Here is a 21,512-nt window from a genome sequence, read left to right on the forward strand (position 1 = left end):
TGACCAGAAGTGGCTGCACAGGGAAGCCATCTTGGCTTGTTGATGGGAAGGATGGATCTAGATGAGGTTGAGTATTTATCTCTGCTAGTGCTTGATGACAGAGAGTATGCTTATCAGACTCTGAAGGAGTATACCCGGGATGAACTGCTAGAATGTATACGGCTCGCTCATGTTCTAGTAGATCAGGGCACAGTTTTCTCTATGGTGCAGCCATTGATTCAGGTTTGTGTTGAGTTGGTTTCATCTGGTTTCCCCGAATGCAGGGATGAATTTTTGCCACCATTTAGTGCAGACCAGGTAGAGTCCCTGGTGTGGTTATTAGAGGATGATGTGGGTTACTTTCTGGAGCGTTATTCCACATGTTCACCACAGACACTGAGAGATTGTATAAACGCAGTGCAATCATTGACCAGACAGACTTTGTGTAAACTCAGCTTTGTTCAACCCCTACTGCAGACATGGACAGATTTGTTGCACCCAGCCTCAGTCAGCTTACAAAGACCCAGTCCTGCTTCTAACTCTACTCCTGTATTCCCACCAGCTCCTCCAGTTACAGCCCAGTATACTTGGCTATCTACCGCATGTCAGTACCCTGTTCCCACTCGCTGCACCTATCCTGCCTTTAACCCTGTAAAAAAGCCCTCTGTAGCAACTGCTCCCTCTCCTGTTCCATCCTCCAGTTCTTCTCTGTCTCCAGCTGCTCCATTCGTTTGCAGACCTGCGTTTACTTGCAGTGCTCCAGTAGTTAAAACCAGAAAAAAGCGAAAATTCTTTCCAACCAATACCATCCTGCCAGTATCCAAACTGGTGAGCCTGCCTTCCGTGGTTCAGACTGATGCCTGTACGCAGCCTGAAGCCTCTACTCGGCCTGAAGCCTCTACGCGGCCTGAAGCCTCTCCTCAGCCTGAAGCCTCTCCTCGGCCTGAAGCCTCTCCTCGGCCTGATGCCTGTACTCGGCCTGATGCCTGTACTCGGCCTGAAGCCTCTACGCGGCCTGATGCCTGTACTCGGCCTGATGCCTGTACTCGGCCTGATGCCTGTACTCGGCCTGAAGCCTCTACTCGGCCTGAAGCCTCTACTCGGCCTGATGCCTCTACTCGGCCTGATGCCTGCATTCAGCCTGATGCGCTACTCAGCAGGATGAACTGATCCAGCCCGACGATCCTATTAGGCCAGTTGACTCGATGCCCGCTGTTGATCCAGATGATCCGGTACCTGATCCAGTGCCCGCTGTCGTGCCAATTGACTCAGAGCCCGCTGTCATACCTGGTGACCCGGTGCCCACTGCCTTGCCAGATGACGCGGTGCCCGCTGGCAAGCCAAATGACCTGATGCCTGGTGACCCAGTGCCCGCTGTCATACCTGGTGACCCGATGCCCGCTGTCGAGCCAGACGATCCAATGCATGGTGACGCGGTGCCCACTGCCTTGCCAGATGACCTGATGCCTGGCGACCCAGTGCCCGCTGTCATACCTGGTGACCCGATGCCCGCTGTCGAGCCAGACAATCCGGTACCTGATGCCCCGGTGCTCACTGTCGTGCCTGTTGACTCGGAGCCCACTGCCTTGCCAGATGACGCGGTGCCCGCTGTCGAGCCAAATGACCTGATGCCTGGTGACCCAGTGCCCGCTGTCCAGTCAGACGATCCAATGTCTGACCCAGTGCCCGCGGTCATACCAGTTGACTCGGAGCCCACTGCCTTGCCAGATGACGCGGTGCCCGCTGACAAGCCAAATGACCTGATGCCTGGTGACCCAGTGCCCGCTGTCATACCTGGTGACCCGATGCCCGCTGTCGAGCCAGACAATCCGGTACCTGATGCCCCGGTGCTCACTGTCGTGCCTGTTGACTCGGAGCCCACTGCCTTGCCAGATGACGCGGTGCCCGCTGTCGAGCCAAATGACCTGATGCCTGGTGACCCAGTGCCCGCTGTCCAGTCAGACGATCCAATGTCTGACCCAGTGCCCGCGGTCATACCAGTTGACTCGGAGCCCACTGCCTTGCCAGATGACGCGGTGCCCGCTGTCGAGCCAAATGACCTGATGCCTGGTGACCCGATGCCCGCTGTCCAGCCAGACGATCCAATGTCTGACCCAGTGCCAGCGGTCATCCCAGTTGACTCGGAGCCCACTGTTGTGCCTGGTGACTCGGTGCCCGCCGCCCCGCCTGGGGGCCCGAGACCTGTCGTTCCGCCTAAGGGCCCGAGACCTGTCGCTCCGCCTGGGGGTCCGGCACCTGCCACTCCGCTTGAGGGCCCGAGACCTGTCACTCCATCTGGGGGTCCGGCGCCCGCCGCTCCGCCTGAGGGCCCGAGACCTGTCGCTCCGCCTGGGGGTCCGGCGCCCGCCGCTCCGCCTGAGGGCCCGAGACCTGTCGCTCCGCCTGGGGGTCCGGCGCCCGCCGCTCCGCCTGGGGGCCCGAGACCTGTTGCTCCGCCTGGGGGTCCGGCGCCCGCCGCTCCGCCTGAGGGCCCGAGACCTGTCGCTCCAGCTGGGGGTCCGGCGCCCGCCGCTCCGCCTGAGGGCCCGAGACCTATCGCTCCATCTGGGGGTCCGGCGCCCGCCGCTCCGCCTGAGGGCCCGAGACCTGTCGCTCCGCCTGGGGGTCCGGCGCCCGCCGCTCCGCCTGGGGGCCCGATGCCTGTCGCCCCGCCTGGGGGCCCGATGCCTGTCGCCCCGCCTGGGGGCCCGATGCCTGTCGCCCCGCCTGGGGGCCCGGTGCCTGTCGCCCCGCCTGGGGGCCCGGTGCCTGTCGCCCCGCCTGGGGGTCCGGTGCCTGTCGCCCCGACTGGGGGCCCGGTGCCTGCTGCTCCGCCCGGGGGCCCGGTGCCTGCTGCTCCGCCCGGGGGCCCGGTGCCTGCTGCCCCGCCCGGGGGCCCGGTGCCTGCTGCTCCGCCCGGGGGCCCGGTGCCTGCTGCTCCGCCCGGGGGCCCGGTGCCTGCTGCCCCGCCCGGGGGCCCGGTGCCTGCTGCTCCGCCCGGGGGCCCGGTGCCTGCTGCTCCGCCCGGGGGCCCGGTGCCTGCTGCCCCGCCCGGGGGCCCGGTGCCTGCTGCTCCGCCCGGGGGCCCGGTGCCTGCTGCCCCGCCCGGGGGCCCGGTGCCTGCTGCCCCGCCCGGGGGCCCGGTGCCTGCCGCCCCGCCCGGGGGCCAGGTGCCTGCCGCCCCGCCCGGGGGCCCGGTGCCTGCCGCTCCGCCTGGTGGCCCGCTGCCTGCCGCTTCGCCTGGTAATCCGATGTGCCTCTGCCCGGAGTCCTGCCCGATGTACCTCTGCCCGGAATCCTGCCCGATGTGCCTCTGCCCGGAATCCTGCCCGATGTGCCTCTGCCCGGAGTCCTGCCCGATGTGCCTCTGCCCGGAGTCCTGCCCGATGTGCCTCTGCCCGGTGTGCCTCTGCCCGGAGTCCTGCCCGATGTGCCTCTGCCCGGAGTCCTGCCCGATGTGCCTCTGCCCGATGTGCCTCTGCCCGGTGTGCCTCTGCTCGATGTGCCTCTGCTCGATGTGCCTCTGCCCGGAGTCCAGCCCGGTGTGCCGCTGCCCGGAGTCCTGCCCGGTGTGCCAGTCTTTGATATCCCGCCAGTTGCCAGACCCGGGCGGTGGAACATTTTGCCCAGCTAGGACTGTTTGGAGCGTCCTGAGGCCGCTCCTTGAGGGGGGGGGTACTGTTAGGAATGGACTGGCCAGCAATGGTGGGACTCACCTGCCTTTTGATCTGCAGTACCAGGGCTGGCCAGCGGGTGCTCCCAGCAATCAGAGACTCAACCTTTCAGCCAGCTAACACCTGGAACTGATGATGCTGGGGTATTTAAGGGATGGCCAGACTTGCAGACTCTGCCTTGGTGTTGTGTTTGTCCTGGGCCCTGTATCTGTCCTGCATCCTGTTTCTGTTCCTTTGCTGACTTCTCCTGCTCTGATCCTGGCTTGTGACCCTGACCATTCCTCTGTCTGACCCTCTGTACTATGCTGCTTGCTACCTGCTGAACCTGGCCTGTGACCCCGACTATTCTCCGCTTGCTCCCCCTGTACCTACCTGCCCAATTGATATTGACCCGGCCTGCCTGACGACGCTTGCTTGTATATACTGTTATCTGTGGGTGGTTTGGTTTGGTTTGTTTGCACTGTATTATGTTTTAGTATTGCACTGCGTTTATGTTTGTACTGTTAGTGTTAATAAATTATATTGTTTATAACATATCTGAGGTCTGCGTTTCCCTGCTTCAGTCACACACCTCTGGTCATACCTGGGAGCCCTGACACTCAGTAACAATTCTGTGTCCCTCAGTAACAATTCTGTGTCTGTCCCTGAGTAACAATTCTGTGTCTGTCCCTGAGTAACAATTCTGTGTCCCTAAGTAACGGTTCTGTGTCCCTAAGTAACGGTTCTGTGTCCCTAAGTAACGGTTCTGTGTCCCTAAGTAACGGTTCTGTGTCCCTAAGTAACGATTCTGTGGCCCTAACTCTGTCCCTCAATACAGACAGGTCTGTCTCTCTTGAATGACTGGAGGCTAATGGAGAATTCTAAAATGGCCGCAATTTATAGCTCGACCATTACACAGTGCTGGCTGGCTGGCTGCTGATTGGCTAATGCGATCACATGTCATGAATGAATGCATTATGGGTCAGCGCGCCTTGTCTGCGCGCCTTCCCAGAGATCCCTGCTCCGTCGCCGCACATGTCGCCGCCATTTTTGGAAAAATTTCGATTTGCGCATCCGAAGTCTGCTAATTTTCGGATTCGGCGCGAATCGAAATTTTCCTAATATTCGAAACGAATTCCACTTTGCCAAATTCGATTCGCTCATCTCTAGTGCTGATGGGTGGTACAACTGTGTCTGCACAGCCTATGTCTATGGCCAGCCTTAGTTATCATTGTTAGATTAGTGCAATCATCAAGTCTAGTAACTAGTACAGTGAAAAAATTAATTACAGGATAAGCTTCATTGTCTATTGTTTCAGTGGATTTCTTGTGACAGAGCTCTAGCCACAGCTTTGCTTTGAGACAAGAGTTTACACTGTAATACATGAATATGAAAAACACGCACATCCAAAAATAGAACATATTCAGTACTGGATCATACACTTAGAGAACTAGTACAGAATGTGACCAGGGGCTTCCACACAGATCATACAAAACCTCTGACAACACTATTCAGCCTTTAACATCTTTTCAAAAAACACTGGATATGCTTTTTTCTTTTGTTATAAAAAAAAGTTGAATAATTATATTAGAAGTTCAATGAGCAGATCATGGAAGGAAAAATGGGATGTGAATCAAAGTGGAAATGTAAAATGGTTTTTGTACATAATGAAGTGAAAGCAAACTAGAACACCTAAAGAGCAGTTAAGTCAGTCTTCTAGTTCTCATAACATCTCCTGCATGCCGCGCAGTTCTGCATTTCCATCATTGGAACCTGTAGGTGCCCATCCTTTGTTGCCCACTGCAATGCCCCATTGCAAGGATGATCTCTTTTAGGTCTCATGCACACAGACACTTGAGGCCATATAATGAAAACCGCTGGCATATTTCCCCACCTGAGATACAGAGCTGCCCCATACAGTCGACCATAGTAGTAATTGGCTCTTTGAGGCTGTAAGGCTAGGTTCACACCTATGCTTTTTGCGTTTGATCCATTTCTGCAGTGATTTTTGTGGTGCGATTTGCGTTTTTGCACATGCGTTTTGTTTTTTTCAACTAGTTGCTGGGCAAAATAAAATTCAAAATGCATCAAAAATGCATCAAAAACACACTACATGCTTTTCTGCAGCATCTCCATTGAAGTCTACAGAACCAAAAATGCAACGTTTTCCGTTTTAAAAAGTTTCTGACTCTTTCCAAAAACCACACCAGGTGAAAATGCTTAGATATGAACATGTCCCATAGGAAATCATGTTAAATGGACTGCTGTGTGTTTCTGCAAAACACTACAGAAAACGCATAGGTGTGAACCTAGACTAAGTTGGTTTACACAGAACATCTTTGTTGTTTTAGTAGTCCTAACCTCTCTTAGAATATTGTGATAATGTTTAAATACGTTTACATGGGAACCCAATTTCTATTGATCATGGGGAAAAAGTGTGACCTAAAACTAACTTATATAAAAAAATTGGCTATGTTGCCTGTAAGTATAAGCCTGTTGTATCTAATTGTAAAGCCAATCTTAAAGCAGTAATAAACCCAAAATGAAACATTTATTATATAGCAGTTTACCATTTCTTAGATGTGATGGCTACAGTTTCTTTTTTAGACTTTCTTTCTCCTATTTTCACCTGGTGATCTAGCCAGTAAGTCTGTTGCTTTTCAAAAGTACAAGCTCGCCAACAGAATGTATCAGTTTACAGAGATGCGACAAACCATTTAACACTGATAGGGGTGCTTACAGTGATCAGCTTTTATTTGTTTATTTGTGTAAAACTTTTATCAGAAAAGGAAAAAATTGTTTGCTGTAACTGCTTATAAAATATTACTTGATGATTGGCTTCAATTTGTTAATGTATCTAAATCTGCTAGTACATCTAACACTCCCCTCTCCCCAGACTGACAAGGTTGCTATCCAAAGTGTCTCTGTTTCTCCATCATCCGGAGTGGGGACACTCTAAGAGTTGATTCACACATGTGCGGTTTTGATTAAAGCTCAGGTTTCACATCTAATTGATACAGTAGTTGTTCAGCGGTTCATGTCAGGTTTAAATCAGGTTCAGAACAGGATTATGGCAGGATTTTATCCAGTTCACATGTGTGCGGTTTAGAAATGGTTCCCATAGAAGTCAATTGCCTGTAATCCACACCTGAAAATGAAGGTACTGCTAAGAAATTGTACATTACTTTTTTTCAAACCACACTGAATCAGCACCGCCAATGCACCAGATATACACTATATTGCCAAAAGTATTGGGACGCCTGCCTTTACATGCACATGAAATTTAATGGCAACCCAGTCTTAGTCCGTAGGGTTCAATATTGAGTTGGCCGATCCTTTTCAGTAATAACAGCTTCAACTCTTCTGGGAAGGCTATCCACAAGGTTTAGGAGTGTATCTATGGGAATGTTTGACCATTCTTCCAGAAGTGCATTTGTGAGTTCAGGCACTGATGTCAGACGAGAAGGCCTGGCTTGCAGTCTCAGCTCTAATTCATCCCAAAGGTGTTCTATCGGGTTGAGGTCAGGACTCTGTGCAGGCCAGTCAAGTTCCTCCACCCCAAACTCACTCAACTATGTCTTTATGGGCCTTGCTTTGTGCACTGGTGTGCAGTCATGTTGGAACAGGAAGGGGCCATCCCCAAACTGTTCCCACAAAGTTGGAATGTCTTGGTATGCTGACTCTTTAAGAGTTCCCTTCACTGGAACTAAGGGGCCAAGCTCAACCCCTGAAAAAAACCCCACACCATTTTCCCCTCTCCACCAACCTTTACACTTGGCACAATGCAGTCAGACAAATACTGTTCTCCTGGCAACCACTAAACCCAGACACATCCATCGGATATCCAGACAGAGAAGCATGATTTTGGTAGATGCAAAACTAGAAACGAGTTGTGTAGTGAGCACTTACTGTAATGAAAATTTGGTACAAGCCGCTAGAACACCAAAAAAGGTAACCAACATAACCTTCCAAGATAATATATAGAGAAAAAGGTGCAGCGCTAATAATGAAAAGGTGAAATGTCAACATACACTCAGTTTCAAGAGTAGAAAGATGAGGACATTAGATCATATATTCATCACAAAAATAAATTTGATGTTCAATCTAGTGTCCACAAACATATAAAAGGATGTGATGTGCCAATTCTGCCAGGTCTCCTTTGCCAATCAGAGTGAATGATCCAAAAGTGAGCAGGAAATAAATTAAATGCGCACTCACCAGAAGTGCGTTTAAAATACGCATGAAAGAAGTTTCCTTTCTCATCAGGTACATCTAGGTTCTCCACACTCAGGTAAAGCTGCGCTCCCTGGTCCTCACTGGTCATCCATCCTGGTCAGGTTCCTTGGTTCATCAGACACTCATACACCTCTGGAGTCCCTCCTTAAACTTGGTACTGCGAAAGGGTGGCGCTCATAAAGAGCCCAATAAGGGACATCACATAGCGTGATACTGCATAAAGCACTTTATTCCAGAAGTAATGATGTAATATAAAAATAAAATACTGACCGCAATCATAGAAGAATAGCCACCAGCCGTGATTAAGATGTACAGGTGCTGTAGCCCCCTCTGACGCGTTTCGTGCTATGCACGTTCTCAAAGGGTACAGGGCTTACAAAGGGTACAGGGCTTACAGGGCTCTGTAAGCCCTGTACCCTTTGAGAACGTGCATAGCACGAAACATGTCAGGGGGGCTACAGCACCTGGACATCTTAACCACCGCTGGTGGCTATTCTTCTATGATTGCGGTCAGTATTTTATTTTTATATTACATCATTACTTCTGGAATAAAGTGCTTTATGCAGTATCACGCTATGTGATGTCCTTTATTGGGCTCTTTATGAGCGCCACCCTTTCGCAGTACCAAGTTTAAGGAGGGACTCCAGAGGTGTATGAGTGTCTGATGAACCAGGAAACCTGACCAGGATGGATGACCAGTGAGGAAGAGGGAGCGCAGCTTTACCTGAGTGTGGAGAACCTAGATGTACCTGATGAGAAAGGAAACTTCTTTCATGCGTATTTTAAACGCACTTCTGGTGAGTGCGCATTTAATTTATTTCCTGCTCACTTTTGGATCATTCACTCTGATTGGCAAAGGAGACCTGGCAGAATTGGCACATCACATCCTTTTATATGTTTGTGGACACTAGATTGAACATCAAATTTATTTTTGTGATGAATATATGATCTAATGTCCTCATCTTTCTACTCTTGAAACTGAGTGTATGTTGACATTTCACCTTTTCATTATTAGCGCTGCACCTTTTTGTCTATAGAGAAGCATGATTGGTCATTCCAGAGAACACGTCTCCACTGCTCTAGAGTACAGTGGTGGCTTGCTGGCTTGGATGCAGCTACTCGTCCATGGAAACCAATTCCATGAAGCTCTCTACACACTGTTGTTATGCTAATCTGAAGGCCACTTGAAGATGGAGGTCTTTAGCTATTAACTCTGTAGACAGTTGGCAACTTCTGCGCACTGTACGCTTCAGCACATGCTGACCACACTTTGTCATTTTACGTGGCCTTTTACGAGTTGCTGTTGTTCCCAGTTGCTTCCACTTTGTTATAATACCACTAACAGATGACTGTGAAATATTTAGTAGCGAGGAAATTTCCCGGATGTACTTATTGCACAGGTGGCAACCTAGCACAATACCACGCTTGAATTCACTGAACTCCTAAGAGTGACCCATTCTTTCACAAATGTTTGTAGAAGCAGTCTGCATGCTTAGGTGTTTGATTTTATACACCTGTGGCCATGAAGGTAATTGGAACACCTGAATCCAATGATTTGGAGGGGCGTCCCAATACTTTTGGCAATGTAGTGTATGTGAACAAGCACCATAGGAAACAATGTTATTTCACATGGCATGCAGATTGGATGCGGTCCAAACCGCATCCAATCTGCATATACACTATATGCAAAAAGTATTGGTACACTCCTCCAAATCATTGGATTTAGGTGTCCCAATCACCTCCATGGCCACAGTGGCACCAGTGCACAAACAAGGTCCATAAAGACATGGATGAGTGAGTTTGGGGTGGAGGAACTTGACTGGCCTGCACAGAGCCCTGACCTCAACCTGATAGAACACCTTTGGGATGAATTAGAGTGGAGACTGCGAGCCAGGCCTTCTCGTCCAACATCAGTGCCTGACCTCACAAATGCGCTTCTGGAAGAATGGTCAAACATTCCCATAGACACACTCAAAAACCCTGTGCACAGCTTTCCCAGAAGAGTTGAAGCTGATATAGCTGCAAAGGGTGGGCCAACTCAATATTGAACCCTACGGACTGAGACTGGGATGCGTGTTACTGGCTAGATCACCAGGTGAAAACAGACTAAAAAAAGAAAACAAATACAGCCACCACATCAAATGATTGGTAAACTGAAATATATTATGGTTTTGGTTTTGGTCTTAATACTACTTTATGAAATTAAAGCTAATAGCTAATTCGGCTACATTCATAATGGGTTATATAGCACTAGCTGAATTGCAGACATTTTATCCTGAAAATATACTGTACTCACATCAGGTGAGGTTGATAACTTAATTTTCTTTGATATTGTTTAAAGCTTATCTATGGCCAAAATATATAATCATAGATGCATTTCCACATTATATTTCAATTATTTGCAGCCTACGCCTGTTAATCTGATTAATCCTTATGTATGTAAACTCACTTTTGAAGATCCCCACACATTTGCTTGAATCGTGTGACACATTGTCTCTATGCCCTGTAAGTAGGTACTGCTGTGTCACACATTTTACAGAGCCTGCCTTCTAAACTAGGGGTGCTGAGAGGAGGAGTTTAAGGAGGCGGAGTCAGTACAGAACTCACTGTTTGCAGGCAAAAAAGCACCATGGAATATTTAGTCCTTAGAAATTAAAAGTAAACAGCAGAGGGGAAGATGCAAAGCATGCAGGGAATACAGGAAGTTGTGGAAAGAGATGACCTGAAGACAAATGAAAGGAGAGTTTTCAAGTAAGCTTATCTTGGATTTTCAATATTTAACAAATGTTTGTATTGCTATTACAATGCTGATAGTATATAATGAACATATATGCTGTTACCAGAGATTTCTTTTAAGATGATTTTAGAGCTTGCCAGGTATAAGTATCAGTCTCTATTTGTATATGGATGATAATAATAGTTGTTTTCTCACTGTTGATTACAGACTGGGTTTACTGGTCTGCTTCTATGATGATATTCAAGATATTGATTCATCAGTTGCAAAAGCCTTACTTCATCAGATGATCAAGTGCAACCAGCTGAGGGGCTTCCATGCTGATGTACAGAAGGTAGACTAACGTCACGTATTAAATCTACAATATTCCCAAAGGCTCTCAGGTTATGACAGATTTATTATTATTATTATTACACAGGTTTTATATAGCGCCAACAGTTTGCTCAGCGCTTTACAATATAACGGGAGACAATACAGCAACAATACAGATCAATACAAGAGGGATTTGAGGGCCCTGCTCCTTGAAGCTTACAATCTAGGAAGGAGGGGCTAGTGGTACAAAAGGTAGTAACTGTGGGGGATGGACTGGTTGGAAAAGTAGAAGATTCCAGTATTAGTTGAGGGCAGGATAGGCTTCCCTGAAGAGATAGGTTTTCAAAGATCGCCTAAAATTGAGCAGAGTAGGCGATAGTCTGATAAATTGGGGTAGAGAGTTCCAGAGGATGGGGAAAGCTGTGGAGAAGTCCTGGAGACGAGCATGGGAGGAGGAGACAAGGGAGCTAGAGAGTAGGAGGTCTTGCGAGGAGCGGAGAGTACGGTTTGGGTGATATTTAGAGACAAGATTGGTGATGTAACTTGGGGCAGAGTTATAAATGGCTTTATATGTTTAACTGTTCCCTGCTCTATACACCACAAAAAAATAAATTGTGAATGGGGTTGGGGTTTAATCACTTCAATATTGGCCACTTTTACCCCCTTCCTGCCCAGGACAATTTTCAGCTTTCAGCGCTGTCTCACTTTGAAAGAAAATTGCGCGGTCATGCAACATTGTACCCATATGAAATTTTTATAATTTTTTTCACATAAATAGAGCTTTCTTTGGTGGTATTTAATCACCATTGAGTCTATTATTTTTTGATAAATAAAACAAAAAACACCTGAAACGTTTGAAAAAAAAAGCACTTTTATTTGTTTCTGTTATAAAATTTTGCAAAGAAATTACATTTCTTCATAAATTTAGGTCAAAATGTATTCTGCTACATTTCTTTGGTGAAAATAATAATAATTATTGAATCTGTATTTTTTTTTTTCAAATGTTTCTATTTTTTTATTTTTTATTACATTTGTTCATTTTTTAATATTTTATTTTTCAGCACACTGTGAACAAAGCAATACAATGTTACCATAGTAACATTGAACTACTCTGGGCAAGTGATCAGGATTTTTTTTTTTTAACACATGATTGCTAATACCAATGTATATCATTGAGATTTGCAATCATTGTTACTGAATGAAACTGATTCATTCAGTCTTTTGTTGTGATTAGCTGTGATTGGGCCAAGCTGATCACATGATACAGATGGGCTGTGATTGGCCCTGTATGTATCATATGACTGCTTGACCAGTCACAGCTAACAACACAATTATATACAATGGATGGCATGACAGGAAGCCATCCATTGTATACAATTGACATGTGATCTGCTGTGATTGGTCACAGCGGTCACATGATACTGGCAATGGGCCGGTGTACTGATATATCATCGGCTGTGTCCCATGGACACAGACGGTGACAGATCGCGCCACTGCGTGGCCCCGTGGCTGCGTGAGCGGCTCGTTTTGACAGGACGTCATATGACACCCAGTCACAACAAGGAGTGTCCCGCCCAGCCATCAATCTGCTATAGGCGGGCAGGAAGGTGTTAACCACTTGCTGCCCAGCCACCGCATATAAACGGTGGCAGGGCAGCGCTCGTAGGCAAAAGCACGCTTTAAAACGGCTGCCTTCAAAACAGGTAGGAGGCGCGCGCCCGCCCTACCTGTCCCGCGGGTGTCAGCAGCGGGTGGGTCACGGCCGGTTTTTACCGGTTGTTTTCCCGCGATTGCCGGTGATCGCTAACACAGAGCAGGGCTGCATTGTTTACACACAGCCCTGTTCTGTGTCAGTTCTCTGACAGCTTGTGAGAAGCTGCAGAGTTTCCCTCCCTCGATCAGCTCCCCCGTCCCTCCCCCCGTCCAGTACACACCCCCGCCCCCTAGTAAAACACTCCCCTTACACTGCAAATTCTAAAAATGTTAACCCCTTCCTCCCCAGTGACATTAGTACAGTTTCAGTGGTTTTTTTTCACTGTATTGGTGTCACTGGGGATGTCAGTGACCCCAAGTCAGTTCCCCCCCCAGTGTCAAAATGTCTGCCGCTGTCCCGCAGTCCTGCCATAAGTCGCTGGTCGCCGCCATATGTCGCTGATTGCCGCCAAACGTCGCTGATCGGCGCCATTATTAGTATAAATAAAAATTCCAGTATCTTTCCCGCCATTTGTAAACGCTATAAGTTTCATGCAAACCAATTAATTTACACGTATTGGGATTTTTTTTAGCAAAGACATGTTGCAGAATGCATTTTGGCAGAAATTTATGACTAAATTTGATTTTTGCATTTTTTTTTACTGGACATGTTTTATAGCAAAAAGTCCAAAATATTGTTTTTTTTTCCTCAAAATTGTCAGCCTTTTTTTTTATAGCGCAAAAAATAAAAACCGCACAGGCGATCAAATACCACCGAAGGAAAGCTCAATTTGTGGGGAAAAAAAGGATGTAAATTTCATTTATGTACCGTATTGCATGACCGCGCAATTGTCCGTTAAACTAGCACAGCGCTGTATAGCAGAAAAATGGCGTAAATTGCAGTATTTACACCATAGTTTGTAGACGCTATAACTTCCACACAAAGCAATCAATATACACTTATTGGAATTTTTTTTACCAAAAACATGTAGCAGAATACATTTTGGCCTAAATTTATAACCAACTTCGAGTTTACTATATATTTTTTATAGCTGAAAGTAAAAAATATTGTTTTTCTTCAAAATTTTTGGCCTTTTTTTGTTTATAGCGTGAAAAATAAAAAGCGCACAGGTGATCAAATTACACCGAAAGAAAGCTCTATTTGTGTGAAAAAAAGGACGTAAATTTTGTTTGGGTGCAGCATTGCATGACCGCGCAATTATCAGTTGAATTAGTGCAGCGCCGAATAGCAAAAAGAGGCCTGGTCATTAAGGGGGGTAAATCCTCAGGAGCTCAAGTGGTTAAAGGATAAGTTCACCTTTTCTGGCAGAATTTCACTTTTCATAATAAATAAAAGTGTTTTCCAATGCCATTTCTGGCCCAGATATCCCAGTGTGCTTTTCACTCACTTACCTTATCCACAGGAGGTTTAAAATCTTGTCAGTTTATTTGAATTTTTTAATTGATTTTCAGATTCTATCACTTCCTGTAGATCATCTCTCAGCATTCACATCCTGTAGGCCATCTCCCAGAAGCCTTCACTTCCTTGTTGCCTCACAGAAGAGGACTTGTTCGCCACTCTGGAGCACACCTCCCTCATTACAATACCACCTTCCACCAGTCTAATTGTATAATCTCCTTTAGATTTCCCATCAGCTATGTAGTACAAGGACCTGTCTGATTTGATACAAATTGAATGGACTGTTCAGGTGTGTCCTCCTATTTCATAGTTCTGGTAACTCTAAAGGAAATTGTACAGAGATTGTACAATCAGGTTTCATAGTGTATGGCCATCTTTATACAAGTACATAGAAGGAAGTGGACAGAGAGACTCAGTTGTAAGACCCTGTTCACATCACCACGTAGTGAAAACTCATGTTCTCAAATGCGTTTGTTTTGGGTGTTTTGGAGTGTTTTCACTCATCACGTATTGGGCAACCTGTTGAGCTGAACGTTCTGCCCTACACACAACAATTGCCCCAGAAAAGCTCCAAAGCTTTTTTTTGGGAGCAGAGCACGGTGCAATACCACAGTTTTTAGTGCGTTTGCCACACTTGGGGCGCCTTTAAGATGTAATGACAACACAAACATGATGCACATTTGCTGCGTGTTTCTGAAACCCATGGCAAAGCGTGCATTTTCTGTGCAGATTGCCATGCATTCAGAAACACACAGATGTGAATGGAGCCTCATTGTTGTAAACAAACCAATTTCACTTTCAGGCCCCATTCACACCTAAAGTAGCATGAGCGCATGTTTTTGGGCTGGTTTTTCCAGTGACACCCATAGGGCAGCTCGTTGATTTCAGTAGGCTGCACTACACGTGGCAAAGTACCTCATGGGACTATTTGGTGTGATGCGAGTTGCATGTTTTTTACTGCGTGTTTTGCTGCGTTTGTCACTTGTTTTTTCATGTGGAAAAATGTGTGTTTGCTTTTGTGTTTGGTGTGCCGCTAACAATTAATGACACTGAAAGCGCATTTAGGTAATGTTAGGTTTATAAATTTGGCCATACACTATACAATCTCTGTACAGTCTCCTTTATATTTACCAAAGCTATATAATAGGAGAAACACACCATCTATCCAATCACCCTGTATCCAATCAGGCAGGCCCTTGCACTACATCAGGGGTGTCCTGTGGGCTGCATGCAGCCCTAGGTAGCTTAGTATGCGGCCTGAGCCTGTCTGATAGGAAGCTGGGCAAATGCCGGGGATGCTGAGAAAAAATAATTGATGGATGAAGGGTGTGTGTTTTAATTAGGTCAGTGCAGGGTGTGTTTGCTAATGCGATTAGGTGGTAAACTGCTTCCTGGGTCTTACTGGCTTCTCTGTCCTAAATCTACATACCAGAAAGTCATGAAGCTTTCTAAGAAATAAAGCAAAGGTTAAGGCAAGGCCTTGTTCTCAAAGCCAAAGAAAGCTTTTATTTTTCTGCAACAGAGGTACATTAATGGTATATTGATACATAGAGGAGCTGGATTTCAGAAAAAAAGAAAAAAGGTGAATGTAGCCTATAAAGTGAACTATGGAGTAAATAAAGTGAACTAAGGAGTAAATAAAACTCACCTATGGGAATACTTACAGCCCCACTGCAGGGGTTAACTACTTGTTTAGTCTAGGGGTCAGAAAAGCAATTTTACTTACCTGATCCTTCACTCCCTTGGCAAACAGCGCTCCCCTCTTTTCTGGCAGTGGACTGCCCCTCGGCGACCTCACATTCAGTGCAACGTTATGGGCTCTGCATCAGTCTTGATGATGTCAGAGTACTTTATACTGCCAAAACGTAAGGGGGAGGAGACTGCAAGGGCCGCTGTAGCAGTGCAGAGGAGCCGCTGTAGCAGTGCAGAGGAGCCTGCAGGAGCAGAGCATTAGGTAAGTAATCCTGATTTTCTTGGTCCCCTAGGTATAAATGAGCAGTTAACCCCTGCAGTGCAAGGGCAGCTGTTACTGTCTTCAGGTACTGTAAAGTGTTTTCTCTCCAAGTCATTCTCCCTGCAGCCGCATAAAGTAATACTAATGGCATATATATATATATATATATATATATATATATAAAGGAAAGAAAATTAAAAAAAAAAGCTAATCTAAACTGAAGCCATCACATCTAAGAATTGGTGAGCAGCAATACAATACATTTTTGCTTTTGGGTTTATTACCACATTAGGTCACATTGTAGGTAGAAACAAGCATTCAGATGGTGTAATTGCAACACAGAAATAATTTAAAGTTTAAAAAAATACATTAATCATGCATAAAGATAAAAGATTTACAAGTCGGAAAATTAACATCTACTACTGCTTGAAAATAGGTTTTGTTTATTACTATTATAACAGAATGTTTAGTGTATTTCAGGTAATAAATTTAATGTTTGTAATAAAAATAACTGTCTGCCCTTTGCAGCTGAAAGCTAGGCTCGTGCATATTGCCACCATCAATCAGACCCTGAATGACAGTCTGGGATCACTCTCGGATGCTGTGGTAGGCCTATCCATATCCATTCTGGAATCACTGTCACCAGAAGCTGTGCAGGGTGCTATCCTAACCTTGCAGCAAGTCTCCGGGTGGACCAAGAGCCAGATCATGATCTTGACCAAAAAGTTTCTCCAATCTGAAAAGGTAACCCTCAAACATCTTCTAGAAAGAAGACCTTCCACAGTGGTATGATGACAATATGGTTTTTATTTCTTATGTTTCTTAGAACTTAACATATTCCAACATAAGCCAGCTTGGAGAACTGGTGACTGGTGTCAGTGCAGACTTATTTTATGAGATGAACTCACGGGAGCTTTTACTGGCTCTGAAAAATGGACTTTCCCAGCATGCACCAGGAATTTCACCAGCACAGCAAGAAAGCATTCTTAGCAAGGTATCCCAACCATTTTAGATTAGATAGGCTCAAATCAGAGAATTTGAAAAGTAAGTCTCTGAGGGGTGTATTTGTAAGGCATTTGCATTGCTGTTCATCTATTAAAACTCCATGTAAACTTGCTCTGCTTGAATAGGGAAAAATAAAATATTCTCTGCAGATGGAATGTGCAAATTGGGAAAATACTGCATGATGGCCAATAGATGGAGATGAAGAGCATGCTTATTTCTTATTATAACCAGTGCCATCTAGTGGCCATAATACAGTATTTTCTCCATTCACACATTCCATCTGTACATAATATAGCCTTAAATTTACATGCAGTTATGCCATTTTTTTTTATAAACACACCTCTATTTCTTTTTATCCCTTTCCCCCTGACATAATTAGAGAGGGGTTTTCCACTTTATTGGAAAACTGAAACCGCCCTGTAGCAAAAGAGAGGGGACATATTTTTATAAAAGGTTCGCTAGCAGATCTGCCATACATTCACGATACAGTACATTTGCTAAACATTTGCCAGGTGAAAAAATACATTTTGTGATATTTGGTTACATTTGTTCTTCAATAGGGAAAAGGTGCTTACTGTAAAATTGAGCCTGTTTTTAAAATAGTGAATGTCATATTCTCTGCAGAAGAAGATACAAAGTCACCAGCACTCCAGATAAATGTGTACCACTTATTGTGAAAACAGAGTCATATCAGTCAGAAGAATGCCAACATTTCCAGGCTTTGCAGGGATCCTTCTACAAGGCGATACATGTTGCTTTGAGGCAGGGACGGACTGACAACTCATGGGACCCCCGGGCAATAGGGGATCATGGGGCCGCTGTGTCCTTGCCCAAACTCAAAAAAACCTATGAAAAAGGTACCAGGGGCATCTCATGGGGCCCCCTACTGAGGGTCAGTCCGCCCCTGTTTTGAGGATGGGACCCCGTCAATGTGACAACATTTTCACAATAAATCAGTAATACGCATGATTTATCTGGAGTGCCTGTGACTTCATATCTTCTTTTCTGGTTCTGGCATGACACCCACAAATTGCCTAAAACTTGGTACCGTCAAGGTTGCCGCTTCATATTTCTCAGGGTTGAGATAGCAAAACATTGCAATGGTTGCCTATGTGGAATGCATGTTCTGCAAAACAAGACCATCACACAAAGCATGCAGGTTAGTATCCCTATGGCAAGGACACAAGCTTGCAGCCCCTTCCCTAATGATGTCAATTCACATAGCATGCAAATAAGTAATTGCTTATGTTTAGACCAATTCCAAACATGGGCTTGTTCCCTCTTTTGGGATCCTGTACCATGAAAGCCTTTTAGACCCCACTGGAACCTGGAAGGTATTAGTTAAATGAGGTATTTTGTGAACAGAGTTAAAGAGGTTGTAAACCCCTACATATACCCATTGAAGTGACTGGCCTCAGGTGATACACAGAGATGAAACAAATCCTCCTACATATGTTGTACCTGTTTATCTGTAGTTTTTTTTTCTCTACATCCATTCAAAGTGCTGTATTTTAAAGCTTATCTGGGAGTTCAGAAAAAAGGGGGCTGAGAGATGAAATTTCTCTTTGCAGAGATCAATGAGGAGAGTTCTGAGAGCTGATTGGAGGAAAGAGACACACCCCTCTAGACACTGCTCACAGGAACAGAGCTGAGGCTGTCAATCTGCTGGAGGTCCCTCCCCTGTCACCTTTTTTTCTCTTAGTGTTCAGAAAACTTGTACTAGACTACAGGGCTGTGTGTTTCTGTTGATGCATACAGTGTAGGGAGACACAACACTAGTCCCTGCGTGCAAGGGTGACTCTATAAGACACTGCAAGAGGAAGGAACCACTTTAATACAAGGAAACCTGGGACAGTGATCATGGCACCAGTTTAAACTGAAACATAAGTAGTAATTAAAAAAAATAAGCTGCATAGTCAATAAAATAATAAATCAGCTGCTGAAAGTGCGTACAGAACTGAAGGTTTAATATTACTTTAAATCCATCCTTCATAACCTTCCCATCTCCAGGCCTGAGTGTCCCAGTCTTTCTTTTAGCCTGAATCCCATATACATGTATTTTGAGGGAAGGAACTGACAGTATGGTAACTATAATTCCTGTGTCACCCTTAAAAAAAATATACACTGCTCAAAAAAAATTAAAGGAACACTTTTTAATCAGAGTATAGCATTGAGTCAGTTAAACTCTTGGGATATTAATCTGGTCAGTTTAGTTAAATTGTTAATCAATTTCAGCTGCTTTGGTGTTAATAAAATTAACAACAGGTGCACTAGATGGGCAACAATGAGACAACCTCCAAAACAGGAATGGTTTTACAGGTGGAGGCCACTGACATATTTTTTCCCTACTCATCTTCTCTGACTGTTTTTCACTAGTTTTGCATTTGGCTAGGGTCAGTGTCACTACTGGTAGCATGAGGCGATACCTGGTCCTTACAGAGGTTGCACAGGCAGTCCAACTCCTCCAGAATGGCACATCAATACGTACCATTGCCAGAAGGTTTGCTGTGTCTCCCAGCACAGTCTCAAGAGCATGGAGGAGATTCCAGGAGACTGGCAGTTACTCTTGCAGAGCTGGACAGGGCCGTAGAAGTTCCTTAACCCATCAGTAGGACCGGTATCTACTCCTTTTTGCAAGGAGAAACAGGATGAGCATTGCCAAAGCCCTACAAAATGACCTTTAGCAGGCCACTGATATGAATGTCTCTGACCAAACAATCAGAAACAGACTTCATGAGGGTGGCCTGAGGGCCCGACGTGCTCTAGTGAGCCCTGTTCTCATTGCCAGCCACCATAGAGCTTGATTGGCATTTGCCATTGAACACCAAAATTGGCAGATCCACCCTGTGCCTTTCACTGATGAGAGCAGGTTCACCCTGAGCACATGTGACAGACATGAAAGAGTCTGGAGAAGGCATGGAGAACGTTATGCTGCCTATAACATCGTTCGGCATGACCATTTTGGTTCGTGGGTCAGTGATGGTTTGGGGAGGCATATCCATGGAGGGACACACAGACCTCTACAGGTTAGACAATGGCACCCTGACTGTCATTAGGTATCGGGATGAAATCCTTGGACCCTTTGTCAGACCCTACACTGGTGCAGTGGCCCCTGGGTTCCTCCTGGTGCTCGACAATGCCCAGTCTCATGTGGTGAGAGTATGGAGGCAGTTCCTGGAGGATGAAAGAATTGATACCATTGAATGGCTCCCACGCTCACCTGACCTAAATCTTATAGAACACCATGTTTCAGTCCATCTGATGCCGCCAAGCTGCACTTCAGACTGTCCAGGAGCTCAGTGACTCCCTGTTCCAGATCTGGGAGGAAATACCCCAGGGCACCATTCATCATCTCATTAGGAGCATGCCCCGATGTTGACAGGCATGCATACAAGCACGTAGGGGCCATAAAACTACTGAGTACCATTTTGAGTTGCTGCAATGAAATTTCAGCAAAATGGACTAGCCTGCTGCATCATTTTTTTCAATTAGATTTTTTTTATACTATATATATATATCCCACCTGCACTAAAGTACCAAGCATATGTACAATTATATAGTAATTGACTTTAAAAATGTTAATGTATCATATAGACTACTGTTTGGCAGCTGTAAAATCCACATGATTTCAGATTTTTCTTTTTTTGGTACATGTTAATAGCTCACAGTTGTCAATCTAAAAAAGTCAAACTGTTCTCAGGAACAATAGAATGAAATGTGTTTGGCGTGTCACAGTGGCACAGCTTATATGTCCTTGCTGTTTTTCTCCTAATTAGCTGATGTCTTCTGGAGAGTTTAAGACGGTTCTAGCAGAAATGAGTGGAGCATTCTTTAAAGACTTGTCTCTCTCGCAACTATTAACAGAAAGGGACTTGGAAGTCGCAGTCCTAAAGGAGAAAGAGATGAGAACAAGTCAGGTAATTATGTGTTTAACCTAAATGCCCTTCAGCAATCAGCGTTTATTCAAGCTGGGTTTGGAGTTAGAAAGGTTTTAGCAACCTTCAGCTCCCTAGGTAGTCAAGATAAAACATCCATTGAAGGGCAAATTTATTGTTCTTTGCTTAGAAAGAATTCACTAATGTGGTTTTAAAAAAAATGTGATGTCTTATAAGTATTCATCAAGTCAGTGACTATTTTTTAACTGTACATCATTTGCAAATAGACTCAAGCTTCATGTGGGCTTTCCTTTCTTTAGAAACTGCAGGTGCCTGGATGCCAGAACCTGTAGAGCATCAACTGTCTAATTCAAATTCTTATATATAGTTCAGGTACAGATAGCTGTGGAGACAGTGGGGGGAATGATGATGTATTCCATCTGATATAAATTACTTTTAATATATCCTATCACCCAACATCACATAGAGGGAGTGCAGCCTACCAGTCTACCAGCTCAATACTCCAGATTTTCTCCTAGTGGTTGCTGTAGTGTACCAGTCCACCTGAGCAATTTTTGGCTGTGATCTGCTTATGCTGGAAATACAGAAGCCACAGAGAGTAGTTTGGCCCCGCCCACAATTCCTCCTCACT

At 45.6% G+C, this 21,512-nt stretch overlaps 1 protein-coding gene across 1 annotated transcript in view; it reads left to right on the forward strand.

Moving 5' to 3' along the window:
• Positions 1-21,512, forward strand: part of OTOA (otoancorin) — a 112,843-nt gene that overhangs the window by 25,668 nt on the left and 65,663 nt on the right. Inside the window, exons 6-9 of the mRNA XM_089674777.1 lie at positions 10,813-10,936; positions 16,509-16,724; positions 16,807-16,974; positions 20,762-20,902. Coding sequence (XP_089530903.1) covers positions 10,813-10,936; positions 16,509-16,724; positions 16,807-16,974; positions 20,762-20,902 — 649 coding nt within the window. The remainder of the gene's footprint in view (positions 1-10,812; positions 10,937-16,508; positions 16,725-16,806; positions 16,975-20,761; positions 20,903-21,512) is intronic.

The sequence above is a fragment of the Staurois parvus genome, unplaced genomic scaffold (genome assembly GCF_062004578.1).
Source record: "Staurois parvus isolate SC_StPar_1 unplaced genomic scaffold, SC_StPar_1.0 ptg000152l, whole genome shotgun sequence".
NCBI lineage: Eukaryota > Metazoa > Chordata > Amphibia > Anura > Ranidae > Staurois > Staurois parvus.